This window comes from Bombyx mori, chromosome 5, assembly GCF_030269925.1.
Source record: "Bombyx mori chromosome 5, ASM3026992v2".
NCBI lineage: Eukaryota > Metazoa > Arthropoda > Insecta > Lepidoptera > Bombycidae > Bombyx > Bombyx mori.
The window spans coordinates 12,450,104-12,473,822 of record NC_085111.1 but is presented as its reverse complement, the minus strand read 5'-3'; the positions used below and the strand labels follow the sequence as shown (position 1 = coordinate 12,473,822).

General features: G+C 36.3%; 2 protein-coding genes across 2 annotated transcripts; both read right to left on the bottom strand.

The window, feature by feature from the left end:
• Positions 1–389: 389 nt before the first annotated feature.
• Positions 390–7,119, bottom strand: LOC110385898 (keratin-associated protein 19-2). Its single transcript, XM_021350664.3, has 4 exons — positions 5,525–7,119; positions 4,583–4,735; positions 775–1,099; positions 390–542 (listed from the first exon to the last, which is right to left on the bottom strand). The coding sequence occupies exons 2-4, from the start codon at positions 4,728–4,730 to the stop codon at positions 500–502; spliced, it is 516 nt and encodes a 171-aa protein (XP_021206339.1). The 5' UTR covers positions 4,731–4,735; positions 5,525–7,119; the 3' UTR covers positions 390–499.
• A 1,820-nt stretch (positions 7,120–8,939) lies between these two features.
• Positions 8,940–17,688, bottom strand: LOC101735393 (uncharacterized). Its single transcript, XM_004930052.5, has 6 exons — positions 17,559–17,688; positions 15,919–16,117; positions 13,069–13,150; positions 12,195–12,236; positions 11,389–11,433; positions 8,940–10,712 (listed from the first exon to the last, which is right to left on the bottom strand). Exons 2-6 carry the CDS (start codon positions 16,103–16,105, stop codon positions 10,703–10,705), a joined length of 366 nt encoding a protein of 121 aa, XP_004930109.1. The 5' UTR covers positions 16,106–16,117; positions 17,559–17,688; the 3' UTR covers positions 8,940–10,702.
• Between the last annotated feature and the right edge of the window lie 6,031 nt (positions 17,689–23,719).

The window sequence follows — 23,719 nt, the reverse complement described above, 5'->3', positions numbered from 1 at the left end:
ATAGCGCATGCTTCAACGCGATATTTAATAAACCACGAGAACCAGACACAATAACGCAAATTTCGCCGCATAACTTGACGTGAAAGTTAAAGTTCTATTTTTTTTTATTGCCCTTGTCGGCAGATGAGCATATGGCCCACCTGATGGTGAGTGGTTACCGTCGCCTATGGACTTCAGCAATGCCAGGGGCAGAGCCAAGCCGCTGCCTACCGCTAAGCAGGCAGCGGGAGGTCTAATACAATAATTTTATTGCAATAATTTTATTGTATTACAATAATTTTATTGTATTAGAACGGGCTCATTGTTGAAATGGAACCCCTACCTTGCGGCAGAAATAGGATGGACGACTTAACGTCAATAAGCAGTCGCCGTAAAATTATAAACAAATGAATGTTTGATGTTTTATTTCTCCTAGCTATCAGGTCTCAACAAAAGAATTTTCAACGGGAAACTGAATAATTCGTTCTAAAAGAGCCGCGGTCATTGTTTTTGATTCAATTCACCACCATGAGTTGTAGTAGGATCCCGGATAGTACTCGGAACTGGAACAAACAAAAACACATTAAACTGCAAAGTTAAGAAAAGGCAGCTCCTACTTTTGTCAGCATTTAGAAATTCTCGTCGCAAAAGTTTTAGATACACGCATTCAAGGTCAATCAAATTAAATCTTATTAAATGAAAACAAGTGGTGTTCCACTTATCCGGAAAAAAAAAGTTACGAAACATCTCAGATAAAAAATAAAATACAATTAATTAAATTAAAGGAAATGTTACCCGTGGTAAGAGCCATAGCTGCTGTAACCACCGTAGTGCCGGGGATAGTAGCTGCCATGTCCTCCATATCCACCATATCCACCGTATCCACCATATCCACCATATCCGCCGTATCCGCCATATCCGCCGTATCCTCCGTATCCACGGTATCCTCCATAGCCGCCATATCCATGACCACCCCAGCCGCCGTAGCTTCTGCCGTGGAACGCTTTTCCGGCGAGAGCACCACCAATAAAACCAGCCTTAGCACCAATGACTCCAGCGCCTAGAACGCCAGCTCCTAGCACACCAACACCAAGAGCTCCCGCACCAAGAGCACCAGCACCTGATATTGCATAAAGATGTATTTTCCATAATAAATCTAATTCAATTAGCGCAACAAATTTAAATCAATCACCACGCTATTGTACCGAATTTCTCAACCACATACAATAATTTATAGGCGAATTTGTTAAACTGAACTCACAGCTGATCCTCAAATAACATGGTTATTTTGTGCGCATTAGGCTGTATAAAGATTTATATCCAGAATAAACAAGGTAATTTTTCATAAAAATAAATTGCCTAACAGATTTGCATTTACGAGTACAGCGCCTCAACGCGCGCCGGTCTTCCGTACAGATTTTTATGGCTAGCTTTAATTTCTTTACTTACTCCGTTTTTCTTATTTATCGCTTTTAGAAATTTAACGATTTTTCATCTTTCCAATTATATTTTCTGCAGTTACGTCTTAATAAAACTAATAAAAACGTTTTCTGTTTCAGTTTATGACTAAAAATCTAATTAACAGTTTAAGGAATCGATTTTAAATGAAATTCTTTTTAATTGATATTTACGCTCATGCACGCACTAACTTTAATAAACGTCGGCTTATAAAAACGAGTTAGTCACACGTGACTTATATAATTCCAGATCATTACCGCAATGGATTTTTTTTATTGTTTAGATGGGTGCACGAGCTCACAGCCCACCTGGTGTTAATTGGTTACTGGAGCCCATAGACATCTACAACGTAAATGCGCCACCCAGCTTGAAACATAAGTTCTAAGGTCTCAGGTATACTTACAACGGCTGCCCCACCCTTCAAACCGAAACGCATTACTGCTTCACGGCAGAAATAAGCAGGGTGGTGGTACCTACCCGCGCGGACTCTCAAGATGTCCTTCCTACCTGGTGTTAAGTGGTTACTGGAGCCCATAGACATCTACAACGTAAATGCGCCACACACCTTGAGATATAAGTTCTGAGGTCTTATTATAGTTACAACGGCTGCCCCACCCTTCAAACCGAAACGCATTACTGCTTCACCCCACAAATAGGCAGGGTGGTGGTACATACCCGTACGGACTCGAAAGACGCCTTACCACCATGTCCTAAAAGAATCTCATTATCATAACGTTTATATCTCTCGTACACATTACTTGCAAACCAACGGAAGTCTTACGATTTTCATTTTACTTGCTTGAGTATACAATACGTCAGTAATTAGCACTTGGAACATTCCAGAGCGTCTTCAATACTAATCAAGTACCTCAAATACCTTTGGTTTGTACTAATCCAACTCGATAGAGAATATTTGGCGGTTGATAATTAATTACGTAAGATTAAACCTACCTATTCGTCTATTATAGTGATATGTAAAGCTAATACGATATGCTACTAATACATACTGCTATTACTACTAATACTACGCGAAAGTTTATATGAATGTATGGATCTAGGTTTGTTACTCTTTCACGCAAAAACTACCGAATGAATTTTGATGAAACTTTATATTATTAATAATATAGTTTATACATCAAAATAACACATAGGCTATAATTTATAAAGGTATAGTGTGAATTACCCAAAATATAATGGTAATAATAATCTAAATAGTGATCTAGTCTAGTATAAAAATTTGCCATCTGCGAGCTATTCTGGCGTGCGCCGCAAAAACCATTGGAGTTAAACGTATGTATAAAATATATGATGAAAATGTTTATCCTAAATAGTCTACCTACAAAAAAAACCGCGGCAGCATATATCTATATTTTATGTGTAAGGCATTATCGCCAAAATAGTGAACCATAAATGCAATAAAATTTGATAATTTATTTCTAACGCTCATTTGGTAGTCACAAATTGATCCTTATATCAAAATAAATATGTACTTTTATCGCATCTGGTATTTAAAGTAGATAAACTGTTTCTTTTAAATTACATCATTTGGACAAATATTTCAACAGTTATGTCTATAAGCAACCCTAAAACATATAGTGCGCGATATTATGGTGCGGTCCGGCGCCGGCGGGCGAATGGGAAAAGTGCGCGGGCGATTACGTTGACGGTTATATCCTTAATACGAATTTTCAAGGCACTAGCTCAGGATCAGATTTATATAAAAGAAAATTCAATAAACGAGGGGGATCGCTATTTAAAATAAAAATAAAATACGTTACTGAACATTCTCAAATATTTGGGTTCAGTAGAGAAATTACATAATACAGAAATATTTAATAATTGACGCAAATCGTAACCGGGCGTGAATTGCTCACAACTAAAATAGTCAAGTGGATATACGAGTCATTTCATCCTCTTAAGTACGTACTTAATTTTTTTCTTGGACTTCTGGTCTGTTGCACAGTTCAAGGTTAATTCAAACTAGAAAGGATTGAGAAATTGTTACTTGTAGATTTGAACATATTCGCTCAGTATTGTGGGACTCCACGATACGATGAGGACAAGGGCATCAAATCTTACAAATCTCTAAAGGCCAAACTGAATTAATTTTTTTCTTTAGTTATTTAATCTGAGTTCTCGGAAAATAGTTTATAGATATTGGACATTGGTTCTATTGCATCGATGCAGTTGCGCAGTTGTATTTAAATGGTGATCAAGCAATTTAAAAAGATTAGAAAAAAATATAAAATGATTGGTTAACGGTTATTGGGGTTGTAAAACAAAAACATTTGCAATCGTTGCTTTTTGGCGTAGGTACGTACGTAAATGAGCTTATGGTCCACTCGCACTTCGGGTCGTGTCGAAATCTCAATTATACTGGAAGAGTGACGATGACTCATTTGCCAAAGGTACAGGTAAGATAATCCGATCTCTACGGGCTCACAACTTACCGCCGGCTATTAATCTAACAAAAATTTTGACTGGTTAGCTTTTATTACGATAGGCTATTCCTGCATCGTAGAAAACGTTTGAGAGCATTGCTGACGTATGGAGGTGCTTAGAGAAAATAATAACAATTACGATAAATGTTATAAGTTTACTGGTGGTAGGACGTCTTGTGAATCCGCACGGCTATTTTTGCCGTGAAGCAGTAATTCGTTTCGGTTTGAAGGGTGGGGCAGCCGTTGTACTGTAAAAATGGAGACCTAAGAACGCATGTTTCGAGGTGGGTGACGGTATTTACGTTGTAGATGTCTATAGGTTAAGGTGACCACTTAACATCAGGTGAGCCGTGAGCTCATCCAAACATTTAAGCAATAAAATAGATATAAATGGTGTTCAAGTCATGACTAACGACATGCTTACAATTGAAAATAAAAAAGTGTTTTGAGGTTATCAATAAACTCATAACAAAATTTGAGTCGGACACATAGTATTTTAAAAATATGGGCTAGAGGGTGTATGTTTAAATAAAACTGATCATGACACCATTTGAGAACAAAAAAACGTAAAAGGAAACATACTTCATTAAACATATCGGTAATAAAAGATTTTCGGTAGTCAGCTAGCCTATTATTTCCCGAAATAGTTTTTGTAATAAAGAAAAATTAAAAAATAATAGTCAATTACTATTGCTTATTCTTACCAAGGAGTAAACTACGTTTTTGTCTATCAGCGGGGTTGACTTCAGCCAGTTCACTGGTCGACGGAGAGTCAGACCGTGACACAGGCTCCACTGCGAGCCCCATGGCATACGCCACCAGTACACACAGAATAAGCCCATACACCTTCATAGTGCCTAAAATTATAACAAAAACAATAGCAAATTGCAAAATCTTGAATTATATATCTATAATATAAAGGATTTGAGTTTTGAACGAAAGTGGCGGATGAAAGGCGATTGCATGCAGCAGAGATGCGAATGTTGCGATGGATGTGTGGAGTAACGAGAATGGATAGAATACGGAATGAATATGTTAGAGAAAGTCTGAAAGTGGCACCTGTGACAGAGAAGCTGAGGAGTGCACGTTTGGGATGGTATGGACATGTGATGAGACGGAATGAAAATGAGGTTGTTAAGAGAGTGTTAACTATGAATGTGGAAGGATTTAGAGGAAGAGGTAGACCTAAGAAGAAATGGATGGATTGTGTGAAAGACGATATGGGTAGGAGGGGAGTGAGCGAAGAAATGGTATATGATAGAAGAGTATGGAAGGAGAAAACATGTTGCGCCGACCCCAGGTGACTGGGAGAAGGGCAGGATAATGAATGATGAATATAAAGGATTTGAGTTTAGTAGAATTTAACTGCAATTAAAGTAGATTGAAAACTATATTAACGCTTTAATTTTATGATGGTCACGTGCGGGTCTGCAAATATAGGCCCGAGAAACCAAAAAGATTTTTGAATCGCAAATAACTCGCAAAACTTCAATAAGAACTTAATTCCATAGTTTATTACTACCACAAAATCATATTATATTTCAATGATTATTTTTACACAATATAAAAAAAGATGGACACTTATTCAATTTCAGATTACAACACATTATTTTAAAATATTATATAAATTATTTTTTTAAGCCTACCTGTATAATTAATGATCCGAATCACACCGTATTACTGGCTCACTCCGTGACTACTATGGTATCCGGTCTGCTCCTGCCTTTGACTTTTATAGGTCGTTTAAATCTCCGTGAATATTACAACTTGACTATATAATTTCGTGACTCCTCTCAACGTGTTTTCATTATTGTTAAAATGACTACCTTATTATTTTAGAGTAAATTAAAAATATCCAACACAAATGTTTCGGAAGAATGAAAAAGATCGCTACCTTAGATGTACAGACTGTTAGTAATTGAATTGTTTCCTGCTCGAAAGAACCAAAAATCCGTCAAGTGGACAGCATCAATACGGAAGTCCCTAATTTTATCTAAACTGTTAGAAGCTACGCGATGAAATCGTAGAAATATAGATTTTATAGTATGTTCTGTTAGCAAACATAATACGCAATCTATTTAATTCCATTTAATTTCGTCCTAAGAAACTATACGAGTATAAATAAAACTAGTATAGTTTCTTAGGGCAATTAATCCCAAGTTAAAAAATCCTAGGCTAAAAAACTAAATTTCGTTCAACCATATCCTGTCCAATCAATACTTGAGACCCAACATGGTTGGTTTATTGGTGACTTTTTTTTATTTTTCTTTTTTATTGGTACCCAAAAAAATGTATGTAGATACAAAAAATTTGTTACGTAGGTATACCAACTTCTTATGTCATTAATTTTGCATACCCTTTATTCCAATATACAGACATTCAAACTCATCTGTTAAAATGTAAATGTAGTTAAGAAGATGTCGTCCGTAAAGGGACGCAAAGTATGTGATTGCCCTACCTACCTTAACTTATGTACATTATAACTCACGGATAATACGCCAACTAGGTATAAATGATCAATATTCATTAGACGCTATAACAAACACGAATTTGATCATGAGAATAGTTCGAGGGCTCATAACTTTGAATATGGAATTTCCGTTGGCATTAATCAAAAGCCGTTGTTATTGTGTCTAACTGTTTTATAGAACAATTTAAAAGATATTCGTTATTTGAAGTGTAGTTGTTCTTGTCTCATATGTGACATCTCTACTATATTGGTTTTACAATTTTTTGTTCATAACTGGCTGAACGAGCTCTTGGCTCACCTAGTTAAGAAGCTACCAGAATTCGCTATAATGTGAATGTCGGTATCCGCCTAAGTTGTGAAGTCGAAGTTACAACTGTATTAACGATTGTCTCACCTTTGAAACTGTGAAGAATGACGACAGTAATAGGCAGAATAAAGCTAGCGTAACAGCACCTCAGGGCAATTCTATAATTAAAATTAAAGAGGTTTTCAACATTTGTGTTTTCTCTGACATCGTTGAAAAACTACTTCGCCGCTGAAGCTACACGAACATGGGCTTAACCTCTGACACTGAAGAATGTAGCTGCCCGTCGTACAGTTTTTTCTCGCCAGTCGATAAATTGCAATTCTCACAGGTCTACCTCTACCGCATCAATCCAACAGTGTCCAGGATATTGTTCAACGATTCCGCCGTTTATTTAGAACTCCAAGCTAGAACTAGAACTGGTATTGGGTTTTTGGAACGAAGCACCTTGTGGGACAATGCGAAGGGGCACCCTAACCGGGAAAAAACGTCCGTAACGTAAGATTTTTATTAGTAATGCACACAGTGTACGACTTAACTTTGTAATAACGTACAAAAAATAACATATTTTTATTATATTATATTTTTTATAAATCATTGTGAATAAACTAAAGTTGATAACTTTGTAAAGTAGTTTTTTATTATCAATAAAAAATCATAATAAAAAATGTATACCCGAATCATTATTATTTTCTTTATACCTCGAATAGAACTTTAAATTAATATTTTTATAATACGGAACTTCGTTCCTATCTGGTGTCCCACGATAACACACATCTTTTTTATTAACTGTACACTCGAACTGTTGCCATGCATATGTGAAGGGTTCACAGAACATTGATTCTATTTCTGACCATAACTCTAATAACTTATATGCACGAACTTTTAAAAACGATGTATAAACGACGCTACCTATTATTTATTACTTAGATATTATTAGACAAATATTTTTATGAGATACTTTGAAATACCAAAACGGATAAATGTTAAAATGAAATTTATCTTTTAATCAATGGCCATGAACTTTTACGATTGTCATGTATCATGTTATCGTTGTAGATTCAACTAAATATCAATTTTTTGTGATTTTCTATACCTTTTTTATATTTAAAACTGCCTTGAAAAGGTAACTAACGTTCAGTCCATCTGGTGGTAATTGGTTACCGTCGCCTATGGACATCAACAATACCATAGGCACAATCAATATGCTACTTACCGCTTGTACCACTTATAACTGTTTTAACTATAACTGTCGTAATTGTACATAGTTCAGTATTGAGCTTTTAATTTAGAAATATATTTTTTTAAGTAGCTTGTGATTCATGAAACATTTTATTTTTTCGAGATTAAAAGCCTTAGTGACTGCGTAGCGCAAAAACTGCTTGCTAAAATGTCATTACAGTCCACTGCTCTTTTAATACAGGCAAGACGAACAAGCTTTTGCATTTAAAATATTATTAGTATGAGGATAATACATAATTGCAGTTGCTAGCCCAATGACTATAATTAAAATCAAATTATCCACAAAAAAAACTTAAAACAAGAGAAATAAACGGGTAAGTTTAATGAAAATTCCTCTATATTGATTATGGATGAGCGAAATTGAGCTGAAAAATAAACAACTACTTAAATCGGGACCAAGCGACGCCTCATAACTTGACGAATCTCTAAAAAGAATATTTGTAAGCAAATCGAAGGACAGACCGACTTGAATGAGCTGCCAAACTAGATTTTTATTCGACCAGTTTTTAACAATGTTTCCGAAATGACATCATAATAAACCGGCCAAATGTTTGACATTTTTTTTATTATCATCACTTTTTGGCTACACTGTCATTAAGCAAAATATTGATTATATACGATACGTGAATTTTTGATTCATAAACAATTAGATGGCTTCAAAAACCTTATAGTTAGTTTTTTTTCCATATAAAAACAGGTAACGAAAATATCAAGACAGAATATTTTTTTAATTGACAAAGAATTATTAAAGATTTGAATTTATATGGTTAAAATTTTAATTTGTAAGTAGAGGTGCTGTGAGACGGCTCTGGTCAGTACCACCGTAATCATGTGTTCTGATGTGAAAACTATGACACCAATTATTATAATGCAATTGAGAATTTTGAAAGCTGAAGGACTTAGTAGGTACTCATATGAGTTACGAATAAAGGAACAGGCAGAACAAGATGGGGTTCCCGTAAAAGCAAGGATGGGTATTTTTAAATATAAAACTGAAAAAGTAACAATAACATTTCAATCATCAGAGTTAAATAAAAAACAAATACATAGGTAAATACTATTTATTAAAAATAACACAAAGTATAAAGTTGACTGACAACAAAGTGTTATAAATGTTATAACAACTGTTATTTGGTTTATTTGAATGTTTGAAGTGACTCTAATTTCATCTTTGAAATCAATCTGCGACTTAAACGAGGTAATTCTACTTAAAACATGCACATTTGACCTTTCACACCGAGTACTATAACTAATTACTTTCGATAATTAGGAAATTATCACCTGGTACTTTTTTCACGTGAGTAAAAATCAAAATGTTGTTGCTGCTGCTGCATTTAGTACTATTTAATTTATTTTTAAACTAGCTGACCTAGCAGAATTCGTAGTGCCTCAATCGATAAATAAAAGTCCTAAACTTTTGTATAAAATAAACGTAAAACAAAAAAAGGAAAAATATTTTTTTTATTTTTATTTCATTCCGAGCATTTTCATATTTATCTACCTTTTAAACCTTCTCTGGACTTCCACGAATAATTCAAGACCAAAATTAGCCAAATCGGTCTAGCCGTTCTCGAGTTTTAGCGAGGCTAACGAACAGCAATTCATTTTTATATACAGAGATTAGTACTCATTGTCTACTGAATCAAAATTCCTTGTCATACTGTTTCGAGGATACATTTCTATAAATGTGCATGTTTCCGATCTTCAAAACTGATTCAGAAGCTAGCTTGTATTGTTTTGACTGTAATAATAGGATCAAAACTTAATAAAAATAGTCATCATACCATTTTGATCTATCTATTAAACAACATTTCTGTCAAACACTAATTCGCTTGCATATAAAGTAAACATGTTAATGGCTACTTTAAACAATAATAAAACTCATTTATTTCAATAATTTGAATTTTCTATAACCAGAACAACAAAAATGATGACTAATTAACACACCAACAAACTTTATTGGGTTAACTTCAGTGTGCCATCAAAGATACTTTGGTTTCTAATAACCCTACAATAACACAAATGTTAAAATAGTAAACAAAATATTTTAATAGAATAACAACCTTGGATGCAACTTGAATGCTGACTACACTCAAATTTATAAAAACATGAAAGTAAAAATAATTTTTGATTTACAAATTCAAACAACTAAAAAATGTATTAGTAAATGAGTTTTATATTGTTTCAAATAGTATATGTCAACAAAGGTGTGCTAGTTCAAACCGTTAAGTTGACTAATCACTACATGGCACCCTGGAATACACCTCCACCAGCACGCCGTCAGATTTATTACTCACTTATCAATCAATGTGTACGTATTATTCCTGTAACATATCGATATCATAAATTCCTTGAAACTTCAAATCATTTTAATTTTAATACTGGACCATAACTTTGAATACACTCAAAGCACATTTATTTGGTGCTAAATTAATATTGAAACAATGCAGCTTCATTTGAGTATTTTCTAAAATTCAAAAGCAGTGTGGAGCTTCCAACTAAGTTCAACAAATTTTAGTTACACAGGAATGACAATTTCAAGGCCTCATGAAACAATTATTACAAAAACATTAAATACACAAAGAGAGATGCTGCTTTATGAAAACATCACACTATCACGAGCAGGCATATCAATCTGTTGGGATCTGAGAAACTTGAACATTTAATCTAAATTCACCTTCTTCCTTAGTGGTTTAAAAATTACAAGATTTTTTTAACAGTCTATTCAGAACCTTATAAACCTAAAAACTGTAAGCTTAAAACTAAATCAGTGTTCTGCAGTACTCTTGACTTGCCTTCAGAAAACTCTCAATGCCAGCTAAAAGACAAAACAGAAAAGTGACATGAATTAAAAAGCAATGGATTTAAACAAAAATATTTTGAGCTTGTTCACACAAAACAATGTTAAATGTACATAAATGCGTAACAACGCTTTATTAATGAACTGAGTAACGCTATGACAAATGAATTTAAACACGGTATTGTGGTATTGTGACATTAATTCTGGGATCCAGAAATATACAAGTAAATTAACATAATAATAATTCACACGCGGTTTACCACCAAAAATTATAATATTTTTTAATAGATTACTGATGCAGACAAGCCATACTTTATAGGTAGGTGGGTGGCGCATTTACGTTGTAGATGTCCATGGGCTCCAGTAACCACTTAACAACAGGTGGGCTGTGTGCTCGTCCACCCATCTAAGCAATAAAAAAAATGTCCAAGTCTCGATTATATTAAAATATATGTACTAGAACCAATCAAAATACCTCTAATATCGATAAATTATTTAGGTTACCTACTTTCGGAACGTTGTCTTAACTATTACAAAACACATATTACTTCGGAGTGTAGATAAAAAAAATTAAGATTGCCGGTGTAGGTTTTGTTAATAAATACCCTCTTTATCACTGTCACGTAACAAAAAAGATGAGACAAGTACGTAAATCATATTACTTAGGATAATGGTGATGAGAACGTTTACTCACCTATGTTCTTCTACGTATGCTACAGGGTGATGGTAGTGAGGTGGGCTGGAAGTGTGTGAATATTAGTTAATGATACGTGAATATTTTTTTTCGTGAATATAACCCAGATACGACGAGGCTATTGAAATCGTTTTCAAAAAGTAATTTTAGTACTTTTTTTTTTTGTATTTGTACACTTACTTTCACTATTTTTACTTTAATTTTCTTTTCAGATTTTACGTGAACATAAATAGTTCAAACAATATTAATTACTATCCTAATTAGTCTTAAATTCGAATAAGTACGAGTATAACTCATTCGAATATGTTTTATTGTATTTAAGTATTCAAACGAACATATTTTAATTTTATGCTAAAATTTAGATCATAAACGTCATAAAATGATACCACTGCGTCGTTACTACTACGTTATTTTCTTCGGTTTTCGCGAATCGAGAATTAAAACTACTTTTACGACTTAATCTCGCATTTTTATTATTTAAAATATAGTCTAGATATATTTTTCATAGACAAATAAACGATTGTTAGCATAATATTTAAAGGTGTTCTAATTTAAATATGTATTTAAACCACGAAAACAGTAAAGTATTGGACACATCGAAAATAATGTAATGACAATGAAAAACGCGATATTAAATAAAAATAATAATATACCAATGGCCAAAAATCTATTGAAGACTATTTTTGTTGCTCTAAGTTTGAATTAAAGACACGAATCTGCTAATGTAGGCGAAAAAAAATCTACCGTTATTCATGTATTTTTGAAAACAGATTTCCTGAATACGTTTGTTAATATATATAACTCACCTATGGATTTCTACGTATGTAGGTGGAGGATGGTGATGATGGCTGCAATTATGATGGTAATACATATTAATAAGTAAATGAGACATTTTATTAAAACGTGTGATGTATTTAATTATTATTAGAAACTATTAGCATACGGAAATACTATGCATGCGATTTAAAAAAGTTATTAATAAGTTTACAGTTTTTAAACATTTTGTACATTGCATCTATGACGACACATGTTGCATACGTAACATTTTTTTGTTATTAATGATTTTAAATGAAAGAAGGTTATGATAGTTTAAGTTATTCATTATGAAATATGGTAGCGGGTAGACTTTAATGAGTTGCGAAAGTGTGACGTGAAAAGGACTAATTAGTACGAAGTACTGTCACCTTGGGTTAACTTATTTCAATGATATATACCAATATTTGATAAATTAAAATATTCACTTACAATATTTTATGCAAACAGAACTTTGCTGTTGGATTTTATTACGTCGATTGTTAATTTGTTTATCAACTAATATTTAATCATCGGTCACGTTGCGAGGAAAAAGGGTGACAATTTCTAAGAGACTTCTCATCACCGGCAAAGTGGAAGGAAAGAGGCCTAAGGGGCGTAGTCCCATGCGCTGGTCCGATCAGATTAATATGACTTTGGAATCCAGCTTCAATGTCGCTATCCACTGCGCGGAGGACAGGAGTGATGGAGGAACATAGTCCTAACAAAAGTGCTCCGTAAAGGTCACGACCCTGAGCACTAAGGAATACGACGCACGGAGGAGGAATCTTCGGGCTGATCATAATTCTTTAATTGGTAATGAATCCCAATTAATTAATAAAAAATAGTCCGGATTCTTTTTTTGATAGTACTTATTATATTACTTACCCTGCTTTACTCTTAAGAGCTATGGCGCCGACCACTCCGGCTCCCACCGCACCAACTTTAGCCGCCTTCAGCCCAAGAGCACCTATGCACAAATTTACTGGTATAACTAAAGTAATAGGATATTAGGAGATGGTCTCCAAAGCTGACATAAGTCTGCAAGTGATATCAGATAGCAATATCTCTTGCACAATCAAACCTTTGTCGAGTCTATTCGGAAATCTCTAAATTAACGGCGTATTGTTGCTAAAATAGAATACACATGGTAAGAACATATGATCACTTTAAAAGGCGTATGAGCATCGTTTGATCGAAGGTGACTTTCGTTAAGGAATTTGTTTTTCTTTTTTTCTTTCTGTCTTTCCTATTACCTTCTGCTGGGGTGTAAGGCTCGAATCAAATTCTTCCATTTGCATTAAGGCTTTTGGGCCAAATTATATATTTACTATACGAATACGAATACTATAGAAAATTATGACGTTGTTATTAATGAACAATATAAATATATCGACGCTTGAAAGGCGAACGTGACTAAGCGACAATGCGTGAACTTTACAGTAGATTAATTTAAAGTTGAAATACCCGAAAAAAATCTATTTTAACGAATCTAGCTGTAGGATTAAAATTATTTTAATAGACCTAGAAATATGTTTTTTTTGCGCATCGAATATGGTTATTGCCTATCATTTATGTACAAAGCAGTTATTGTCGCTTAGTCACGTTTGCCTTACAAGCGTCGATATGTATATGTACGTAAAATGTTGAAGTGATTCCCGTGGCTTTTGCATCGTATTTAATATTCCACACGGACCTGACACTATTAAACTACTTCAACGTACTTTGGTCGTGTCCACATACGGTGGACGCAGAATATCAATGATATTATACGATTTCCTCATACAAGTAGAATTGTAGCGCAGTTTCTTCCACCCGTTTTCCAAATTGGGTACAATTACGATATCGCATTGCAAGACCAAACAAACTCCAAGTTCACCTACATATGTACGCTCATAATATAACGCTAAATAGCAATGACCCTGTACAACAATGTGTACACTGAACGTACATGCATACATTGAAAGCCTCTAATAGTTAACGCTTCGACGACACGCTTAAAGCAAATATTAATAGGTTTGAGTAAAATATTTGGAATTCTTAATTTGGAACTACTAATTATTTGAAGTGTCAACACTTTTGACCTTCTCATTAAATTGTTGGTTTTGTTAGAAGTTTTTTTTTTTGCGTGGTTGCGTTGAATAAGTTCGCTATCGATCTGGTGCTAAGTGGGTACCAACCCACCTTGAACCATGGTCAAAGTTTCAATCGTATTATCGCCCTACCTGCCTACCTACTGTCATGTACTAGACTGACTCAGCAGAAATAAGTCACAAAAACGTTAAAAACTCCGAATTATTATAAGAACAGCGTACACTGGCCTAAATGATTAAGCTGGGATCACATTCAAGAATAGGACGATGGAAGTAAAACAAAAATCTCTCTAAGCTCCAAGATTGTAACGTCTGAAGCACCTTTACACAAGAGGATTTGAAGCGACTTCGGACGCATTTCATTTAAGATATGTATTTCAAACTGGAAGTAATAATGTTTTTTCCTTAAATTTAATTCTTATTACTATTTAGTTAAATAAATATGTACTTAGTTACAGTTGCAGAAACAGAAATATTCAAGCAAAAATATGTTTACTCTTTTTCAGTGTCATCTATGCAGATGTATATTTTTTTTGTTAATAATAAATTCAAGAAAAATTATCATAAAATAATCAGAAAAAATCTGTCTAATTGTGTCTAATGAATAATCAACTTCAGTTAGGCGACCGAGCAATCCCAATGTAAAGATGATAAACTTGATGAGTTTCATAATTCAAAACAGTTTTTATCCTCATTGAGAAACCTTCGTCGCACGTTACACAATTACTCATAAGGCTTCATGCATCCGATATAAAACGCTACAGATCATTTTCTTCGAACCTAGTGTCGTAAAAGATGAAAATAAGTAAAAATCTCAGACGTTTCGCGCAAATAAAATTTAACTAAACACGAAAACTTTAAACATTCTTTTCATGTGACCTAACAATGTATTTTTTTTTTATTTTTAAAATTCTAATTGGGTTTCATTCATTTATCTTGCTTAAAATGAAAGTCAGGGAAAAATATGGATCTCATATCAAGAAAATTACGTCAGAAAATCTGGTCAAGAAAAGCCAATAACCTGTTAGATTGGACACATGTGGTTTATTTTATGATTGAAGTATTACTGGAGGCCTTTTTAGTTTCACCAGGACAAATTTTATATTTATTTATTATTTGGTGAATTTAATAGTTTCAGCAACAACAAAAATTGTGCTTAATAATAGTAATTAAAGTAGAAATGGAATCACAATAAATGTAATGCTACGGAGCCCTGATTCGAGATTCTGGAGTCGCGCTTGTTTATTTTGATTAGCTTGATGCGAGCAGACGTGTTTCAATCAGACGATAAGCGTATACTAAAGCCACGGACAGACACGGCACTGTTGTCGCCCTCCATAAGAATTCATTTAAATTCTAGTCTCAATTCTAAAATCTCAAGTCTGTTTAAATATCGACTATTTTTACCGACATAATAGAACTCATGCTTGCTGAAATAGGCAGGATTGTGTACCTATCAACTCGTCTATGTTTACAAGATGGTCTATTATTCAAGATATGAATTAATCAAAGAATTCAATAACAACATCCTAATCAAGACTAAGGCATCAACAGGTGTATACGAACTAAAAACGAAATATATACTGTTTTAAAACTTACAGTTTTGCTGTCAAAGTTCTTATGTTCAAATTATTATATAAATTACCAAGTAGTAGCTTCTTCTTCAATAGAAGCAGCCCTCTCTTCGTCCTAGGACTTCTGTCGTTCACGGGAGTGTCATATACAGATTCCTGGACGGTGTCCACTACTGGCGACTGGTATTGTTCAATATACAAGTCTGCTACAACTACAGCGATGAGGCATGTTAGCACAACGAATGTTGATGTCTGCATTGTGGCAGTTTTCTGAAAGAAATTTCTGTAATTTAAAACATTTCAGCAAAAATTCTATTTTAGGATAGACGTTGAAAAAAGAAAAATTCTTGTTCATTGTTCATTAAAATACTTCGAAAACATCTCGATACGAACACTCTAAAAGAAATACAGCAATTTTACTAAGAAACGTTTCAGCGGAAATTGAGATATTTCTATTTCCTTTCGTTTCGTTCAACGTTTCCTAGCCATCTCCGCGGTTGCGGTTCCCGACTGCTGAGAGACGAAAATATTAGCTCTGCTATATAAGAAGCTCTTAATATTTATTTAAAGGTACAAGCCCTACCTTTCTGTAAATAGTCTTTGTCTTTTTAGAACTACAAACTACTATTTTATAGCTTCATTATCCATTCTTTAACGAGGAATTTCATACGAATGCTTCTAAGTAAAAAAAAGATGGAACTCAATGAGTCTACGAAGGGCAGAATGTCAATACCGCAGATGTCCTTCATACATAAGGGCAAAGTACCTATTTAGGCTAGGTTATTATTTATTTATTTGACTCATAAGATTAAGGTTAATTACTAAAAATATATTTTGTTTTAATTTTGTTTTCAATTCACGTTATACTTTTATTCTAGAATTCGTTGATGAATTTAAATTCGAATGACGGCTCACGCATGAGGCTTTTCAAAATGTAAATAAGAAGTAAGATAGGAATAATTTGGGAGACAGAAGATGATAGCTGAGAGATAATACTAAAACTACTTATGTGTTATTCACACAATCACACACATATTATATATATATTACGGACAGATTCCTATCAGTATCCTGTCCTCAGACCCTACCTTTGTAATAGAAAAGGGTATGCTCTCATCTCGTATTTAGAAATAAGGAGATACATAAATCAAAAAGTTTTATTCTTACGAGTTACGACCTGTTCACAGAAATTTTCTGGTTAATTGTTAGACATATTACCTATAATCACGAATCGCCAGTTAGAAATTTTATTTATTTATTGATATACACCACTACCAATTTCGGATAATAAAAAAAATGACTCCTACCCTATGACCAAACCGGGACATAGCAAAACTTTTGACCACATCAAACATCTTACTAACAATAAGACCAATTTGAGCGGGTAATTGATTGATTTTAATTCAGAATAAAATCGGTCAGAATTAATTCGATGTTGAAAACGAATTCGATAGTCGACATACAAAAGATCAGCACTCACGTATGAACTATACAAAAACCTCATCAAGCAAACATTTCCAAACCAAGTGCCAATACAAACATTGCAGATAGACACGTTATAATTGTCGTAATGCAGAGTTTACGCATATTTCGAAATCGAACGTAACCGCTAAATATTACACGGCTCGTAAAGACAATGGTCGGCCATCCGCAAAAACCGAACAAATTCCAATAGCACATAATAAATAGTGTGAATTAAAATATAATGTACCTTGGCAAGTTTGGTACGTGAACACAACACAACACTGCTGCAGTCACTGATACACAATTGAAGATGAGTTACAGTCCAATTCTTTTATAGATTGCAACGTGAAGTCCAGGGAAGGGCGGACCGACGGCGGTCGTTACGATGGCGCGTTTCAAGGGTTCAAGGAAAATCAGATATGCGTGGTCCTCGTGGCTGTAATAGTTTTGTGCCCATTAATTAAGATAATTCAATGGTAATTGATCACCTTGGAACTATATTGATTGAATTATTTGTACTTGAGTTAAATAAGTAATTGCACTTATAAATTTATTAATGTTTATCAATACCTTTTTTTATATTTTAATGTGCGCATCACACTTTTGCAATTGAATCTTTATCAATTTATCAAAAAAATATACCACTGAATCGTGCAGCTGTTTATCTAGCTTCTAGCTAATTGATATATTATTCTACACCTCCAAATTACGGTCTAACCTACCATCTATTATCAGCTCCCAAGGGTAGGTTTCGCTAACCTGCCAATAACTACCGCATAGCAAGCATATGTTCCGGTTTGAAGAATGTGTATACAATATATTTTAAACTATTACCGCACACCTCAAGGTAGCAGAATTACTCTTGTGGTCTTTAGTTACCACTTAACAACGAAAGGACCGTGAGCCCATCAAAAGCTCAAAATATTGCCATTGCCAAGTCTGGGCTCTTTTGGGCATGTTACATAAGCTCAAAATAAATCTTTGAAGACAGTGTTACCTGTCTAGCTTGGTACTTGTGGCCTCGCACTACACGTCCGTCACGCGTATTAGCACTTGCTGGAAAATTTCAATTACACGCCACCAACTTTTTTATCTGTGTTCAAACTCGCTCAAATCTTTTATGGATAACTTCATAATTTAAGCACATGAGTGATTTTTCTGGAACCATGCTTGTTATTTTTTGTATGATAAATAGACAGAGGTGCGAAGAGTACCGAAGTCTAAAGACATCACAACACAACGTGAAGACATAACCGCTTCAAGCTAAAAATCGACAGGACTGTGACACCACTATCCGGGTACGATATTATGTTTCTTAACTGTGAAAGTTGTGGCAGATGTTGGATACATCTTAAGCCTGCGATCTGCTCCCAAAATCTGCAGACCGTCTAGTCACTCATAGACCGCGTGCCCCCTAGGCGCGGATACCTCATAGGAAGTTTGGTCTACTGACTGAACAAAAAAAAACTCGATCACTTTATCACTTGACTATTTTGTCTTGTTCTTCTTGCCCTTATCCCACAATATGTGAGATCGGTGCAGCATGTCCTTTTATCGTGCTGCATAGGAATTTGGCATGAGTCAATCCTACTTCGGTTGTCAAATCCTTGTCGTTTGGAACCTCTGGTCTGCGGAGGGACTTCGATTCCCTCTGTATTTTGTACCGTATGTTCCATGGGGTGTGTTCTAAGGAATTGTTCGAGATGATACCGTCATCTCGTTTTTACCATCGTACCGCCCGCCACCGGAGTAAAGTTCATCCATACTACCTGGAGCCACTGCGATCATCCACATTGCGTTTCCAGAGGTCTTTTTTGCCAAGTATCATCCGGCTATGGAATGAACTCCCCTCCACGGTGTTTCCCGAGCGCTATGCCATGTCCTTCTTCAAACGAGGCTTGTAAAGAGTATTAAGCGGTAGGCAGCGCCTTGGCTCTGCCCCTGGCATTGCTGAAGTCCATGGGCGACGGTAACCACTCACCATCAGGTGGGCCGTGTGCTCGTGTGCCTACAAGGGCAATACAAAAAAATCTGCAGTAACCTATCCATTGCAACGTATCATTGGGAGGGACTTTTATGTTTCTTCATTTAAATTTTTAGTTTAAATTTTTAACTGTTAAACATAAACATGTTTCTTTTACTTCATCAAAACAGTTAGACTAAAGTTTAGATTTTGAAACGCCAATAGATGAAAATAACAAATTTTCCTTTTTTCAGTGAAAAATCGTTTGACTATATACCTGAGATACTTCCGTACTCACTATAAGTGCATCTCAAAAAAGATCATACTAAAATTCGATAATTTATCATCCAAATAACCCATCAACGATCTGCAGCTTCGAACATTCTTAAGATGCTCTTCACATCAGATAACACAAAAAATATATTAACATTTTGTGAATTAACTGTTACCCGCGACTTTGCCAGCGTAGTTCGGGGAGAAGTTTCACGTAATTTTGTAAAGATAATAAAACAATTTCCCATGGGAATGAGATGTCTTTTCGGGATTTAAAACGTAGCCTATGTCACTCTCGTGAAATAAAACTATTGCTTTAAAAACTCTGTTGCTTCGTTTCAACTTGGAAAAAGTGCAACAAACCCAAAAACAAACAAACACACTTTCATATTTATAATATACATATATACGTATGGATAGTTAGTGCGGATAATTACACAGGACATCTGTTTTAACGATACAAAACCCTGTTATGGCTTCGGATGGAAAAAATGTAGTCTTATTAGTTTCACCTTGCTGCACAAGCTTCTTGATATTGCATTTAAAAGTTCCGGGTAGACATATAGTAAATACTAAAGTGTAATGAACCTCAGACGATATGAAGTAGACATATGTGGAAGCGAACGGAGTAAAACAATTTTTTTTTCCTACCTATGCTGATAGCATTGAGAGACTATATCAGCTTCGCCCGAACGTGTAGGTGAGCTCACGGTGCTCAAACCGGAGTGGTGCTAACAGTGGCCCTAGCAAGAGCAGTGCTTCGCAGAATCTACCACCAGATCGGAAATGCGACCCACTGAGTAGATCCAGCGTGAAACTCAGTGGGCTGTGTCTGTGGGTTTAAAACTTTAAAAGATTGAGTTAGTGACCAAAACGTAATAAGTCAGGTTTTTAGGCCACCGGCTCTTAAAATATATGTGTCCCGGTATTAATATAAAAATAAGAATCTGTTGTTTTTTAAACCAGTATTCCTACTTCTCCAACTTACGTCTGTAATTATAATACCTTCAACGTATTTTCACAGCTAGCTCTGTATTTTTAATAAGGCGTGTTCTAACCGCATGAACCGTTCTAACGGCGCTACATTTTATTTTGTCTCAAAGCAAATCTGATTTATTATGTAGCATAGCTATTATTTCAATTCAATCTTTGTATATTATATAATTGTTATTGGGTTTGAAAAAGCTGCCGTATTATCTGAAGTTTTATTAGTTATGTATCTTAACAAGATTAATATTATTATTTTGTAGCATCCGTTGCATGAGAGAACAGCTTCCAGTAAATTTTTAGAGATAGAAAAAAAACACTGCTGTATTTATATCTGTTTATAGCTTTTTATATCTCACCTGAATGAAATTATTACTACTATATTAATTATTACTACTACGATCATCCGGCCCCAAATTAGGAGACCCTGTGTTACGGGTACCGTAGACTGACAGAGATACTTACACCACTTACATCACCTCGACATTAGATAGGTCATCGAAGCAAGTCGTAGCGGAGGACTTCCTTCACCGCTTCAAATTGCCCGACGATATTAGGGAACTCCTTAGAGCTAAGAACGCGTCGATCCGCGCCTACGATAGGTATCCTACCGTGGATAATCGTATTCGAATGCGTGCCCTACAACGCGACGTAAAATCTCGCATCGCCGAAGTCCGAGATGACAGATGGTCTGATTTCTTAGAAAGACTCGCGCCCTCCCAAAGGTTTTACTACCGCTTAGCTCGTACTCTCAAATCGGATACGGTAGTAACTATGCCCCCCCTCGTAGGTCCCTCAGGCCGACTCTCGGCGTTCGATGATGACGAAAAAGCAGAGCTACTGGCCGATACATTGCAAACCCAGTGCACGCCCAGCACTCAATCCGTGGATCCTGTTCATGTAGAATTAGTAGACAGTGAGGTAGAACGCAGAGCCTCCTTGCCACCCTCGGATGCGTTACCACCCGTCACCCCGATGGAAGTTAAAGACTTGATCAAAGACCTACGTCCTCGCAAGGCTCCCGGTTCCGACGGTATATCTAACCGCGTTATTAAACTTCTACCCGTCCAACTCATCGTGATGTTGGCATCTATTTTCAATGCCGCTATGGCGAACTGTATCTTTCCCGCGGTGTGGAAAGAAGCGGACGCTATTGGCATACATAAACCCGGTAAACCAAAAAATCATCCGACGAGCTACCGCCCGATCAGCCTCCTCATGTCTCTAGGCAAACTGTATGAGCGTCTGCTCTACAAACGCCTCAGAGACTTCGTCTCATCCAAGGGCATTCTCATCGATGAACAATTCGGATTCCATACAAATCACTCATGCGTTCAACAGGTGCACCGCCTCACGGAGCACATTCTTGTGGGGCTTAATCGACCAAAACCGTTATACACGGGAGCTCTCTTCTTCGACGTCGCTAAAGCGTTCGACAAAGTCTGGCACAATGGTTTGATTTTCAAACTATTCAACATGGGCGTGCCGGATAGTCTCGTGCTCATCATACGGGACTTCTTGTCGAACCGCTCTTTTCGATATCGAGTCGAGGGAACCCGCTCCTCCCCACGACCTCTCACAGCTGGAGTCCCGCAAGGCTCTGTCCTCTCACCCCTCCTATTTAGCTTATTCGTCAACGATATTCCCCGGTCGCCGCCGACCCATTTAGCTTTGTTCGCCGACGACACGACTGTTTACTATTCTAGTAGAAATAAGTCCCTAATTGCGAAGAAGCTTCAGAGCGCAGCCCTAGCCCTAGGACAGTAGTTCCGAAAATGGCTCATAGACATCAACCCAGCGAAAAGTACTGCGGTGCTATTTCAGAGGGGAAGCTCCTCACGGATTTCCTCCCGGATTAGGAGGAGGAATCTCATACCCCCGATTACTCTCTTTAGACAACCCATACCCTGGGCCAGGAAGGTCAAGTACCTGGGCGTTACCCTGGATGCATCGATGACATTTCGCCCGCATATAAAATCAGTCCGTAACCGTGCCGCGTTTATTCTCGGTAGACTCTACCCCATGATCTGTAAGCGGAGTAAAATGTCCCTTCGGAACAAGGTAACACTTTACAAAACTTGCATAAGGCCCGTCATGACTTACGCGAGTGTGGTGTTCGCTCACGCGGCCCGCACACACATAGACACCCTTCAATCTCTACAATCCCGCTTTTGCAGGTTAGCTGTCGGGGCTCCGTGGTTCGTGAGGAACGTTGACCTACACGACGACCTGGGCCTCGAATCAATTCGGAAATACATGAAGTCAGCGTCGGAACGATACTTCGATAAGGCTATGCGTCATGATAATCGCCTTATCGTTGCCGCCGCTGACTACTCCCCGAATCCTGATCATGCAGGAGCCAGTCACCGTCGACGCCCTAGACACGTCCTTACGGATCCATCAGATCCAATAACCTTTGCATTAGATGCCTTCAGCTCTAATACTAGGGGCAGGCTTAGGGACCCCGGTAACCGTACTCGTCGAACTCGACAAAGAGGTCGACGTGCAACCTAACCCATGCATCAGCCCGCTGAGTTTCTCGCCGGATCTTCTCAGTGGGTCGCGATTCCGATCCGGTAGTAGATTCATTTGCGAATCAGCTACTCTTGAGTTGTTAGGTCTCCTTCGGAGGCGCTCGGGCAGTTGTTAGCAAATCCCGCCCCTCTTGGCTGAGCCTTTGCTCGCCCACCTGTCCTGGTAAAACTGGAAAGGCCTTCGGGCCACCAGTAAACTTTCAATCAATAAGCATAGATAATAAAAAAAACCCAGACAAAGAGCAACCAAACCTATTCAACCATCGAACCCACGGCCCTCGGTGCAACAATCAGGAGCCCTATCGACTGCACCACCGAGTCAGTTATAGATAAAAGATATTTTCTATTTTATCGATGGACAGACTTGCTCACCACTCGGTAAAACGTTTGACAGATCCCGTTGCGTGAAGAAGGTCGTTTACCTTGAAACATGAAACCGAAGTCTCAACTCGTCTCTTGACTGATAAATTTTATGATCCCACAACAACTGCCCGTAAATGCAGTTGTTTAACGAAAACATTTAAGAACAAAATTAAAAATCTTTTATGGATCGGAAAATAGGATATTTTCATTTCGTACCAAGCAAAGAGCGAAGTTATAGTTATGTATTATATATATTCACATCTATATATATAAAAATGAATTGCTGTT

Excerpts from the sequence above, each read along its gene's own strand:
- LOC110385898 (XM_021350664.3), bottom strand. The coding sequence starts at position 4,730 with ATGAAGGTGTATGGGCTTATTCTGTGTGTACTGGTGGCGTATGCCATG. Across the intron at positions 1,100-4,582 it reads AAAACGTAGTTTACTCCTTG|GTGCTGGTGCTCTTGGTGCG; the intron begins GTAAGAATAAGC and ends ATGCAATATCAG. Across the intron at positions 543-774 it reads AGCTATGGCTCTTACCACGG|TTCCGAGTACTATCCGGGAT; the intron begins GTAACATTTCCT and ends TGTTTGTTCCAG.
- LOC101735393 (XM_004930052.5), bottom strand. The coding sequence starts at position 16,105 with ATGCAGACATCAACATTCGTTGTGCTAACATGCCTCATCGCTGTAGTT. Across the intron at positions 13,151-15,918 it reads GAAGAAGAAGCTACTACTTG|GTGCTCTTGGGCTGAAGGCG; the intron begins GTAATTTATATA and ends ATTTGTGCATAG. Across the intron at positions 12,237-13,068 it reads GCTCTTAAGAGTAAAGCAGG|CCATCATCACCATCCTCCAC; the intron begins GTAAGTAATATA and ends TCATAATTGCAG.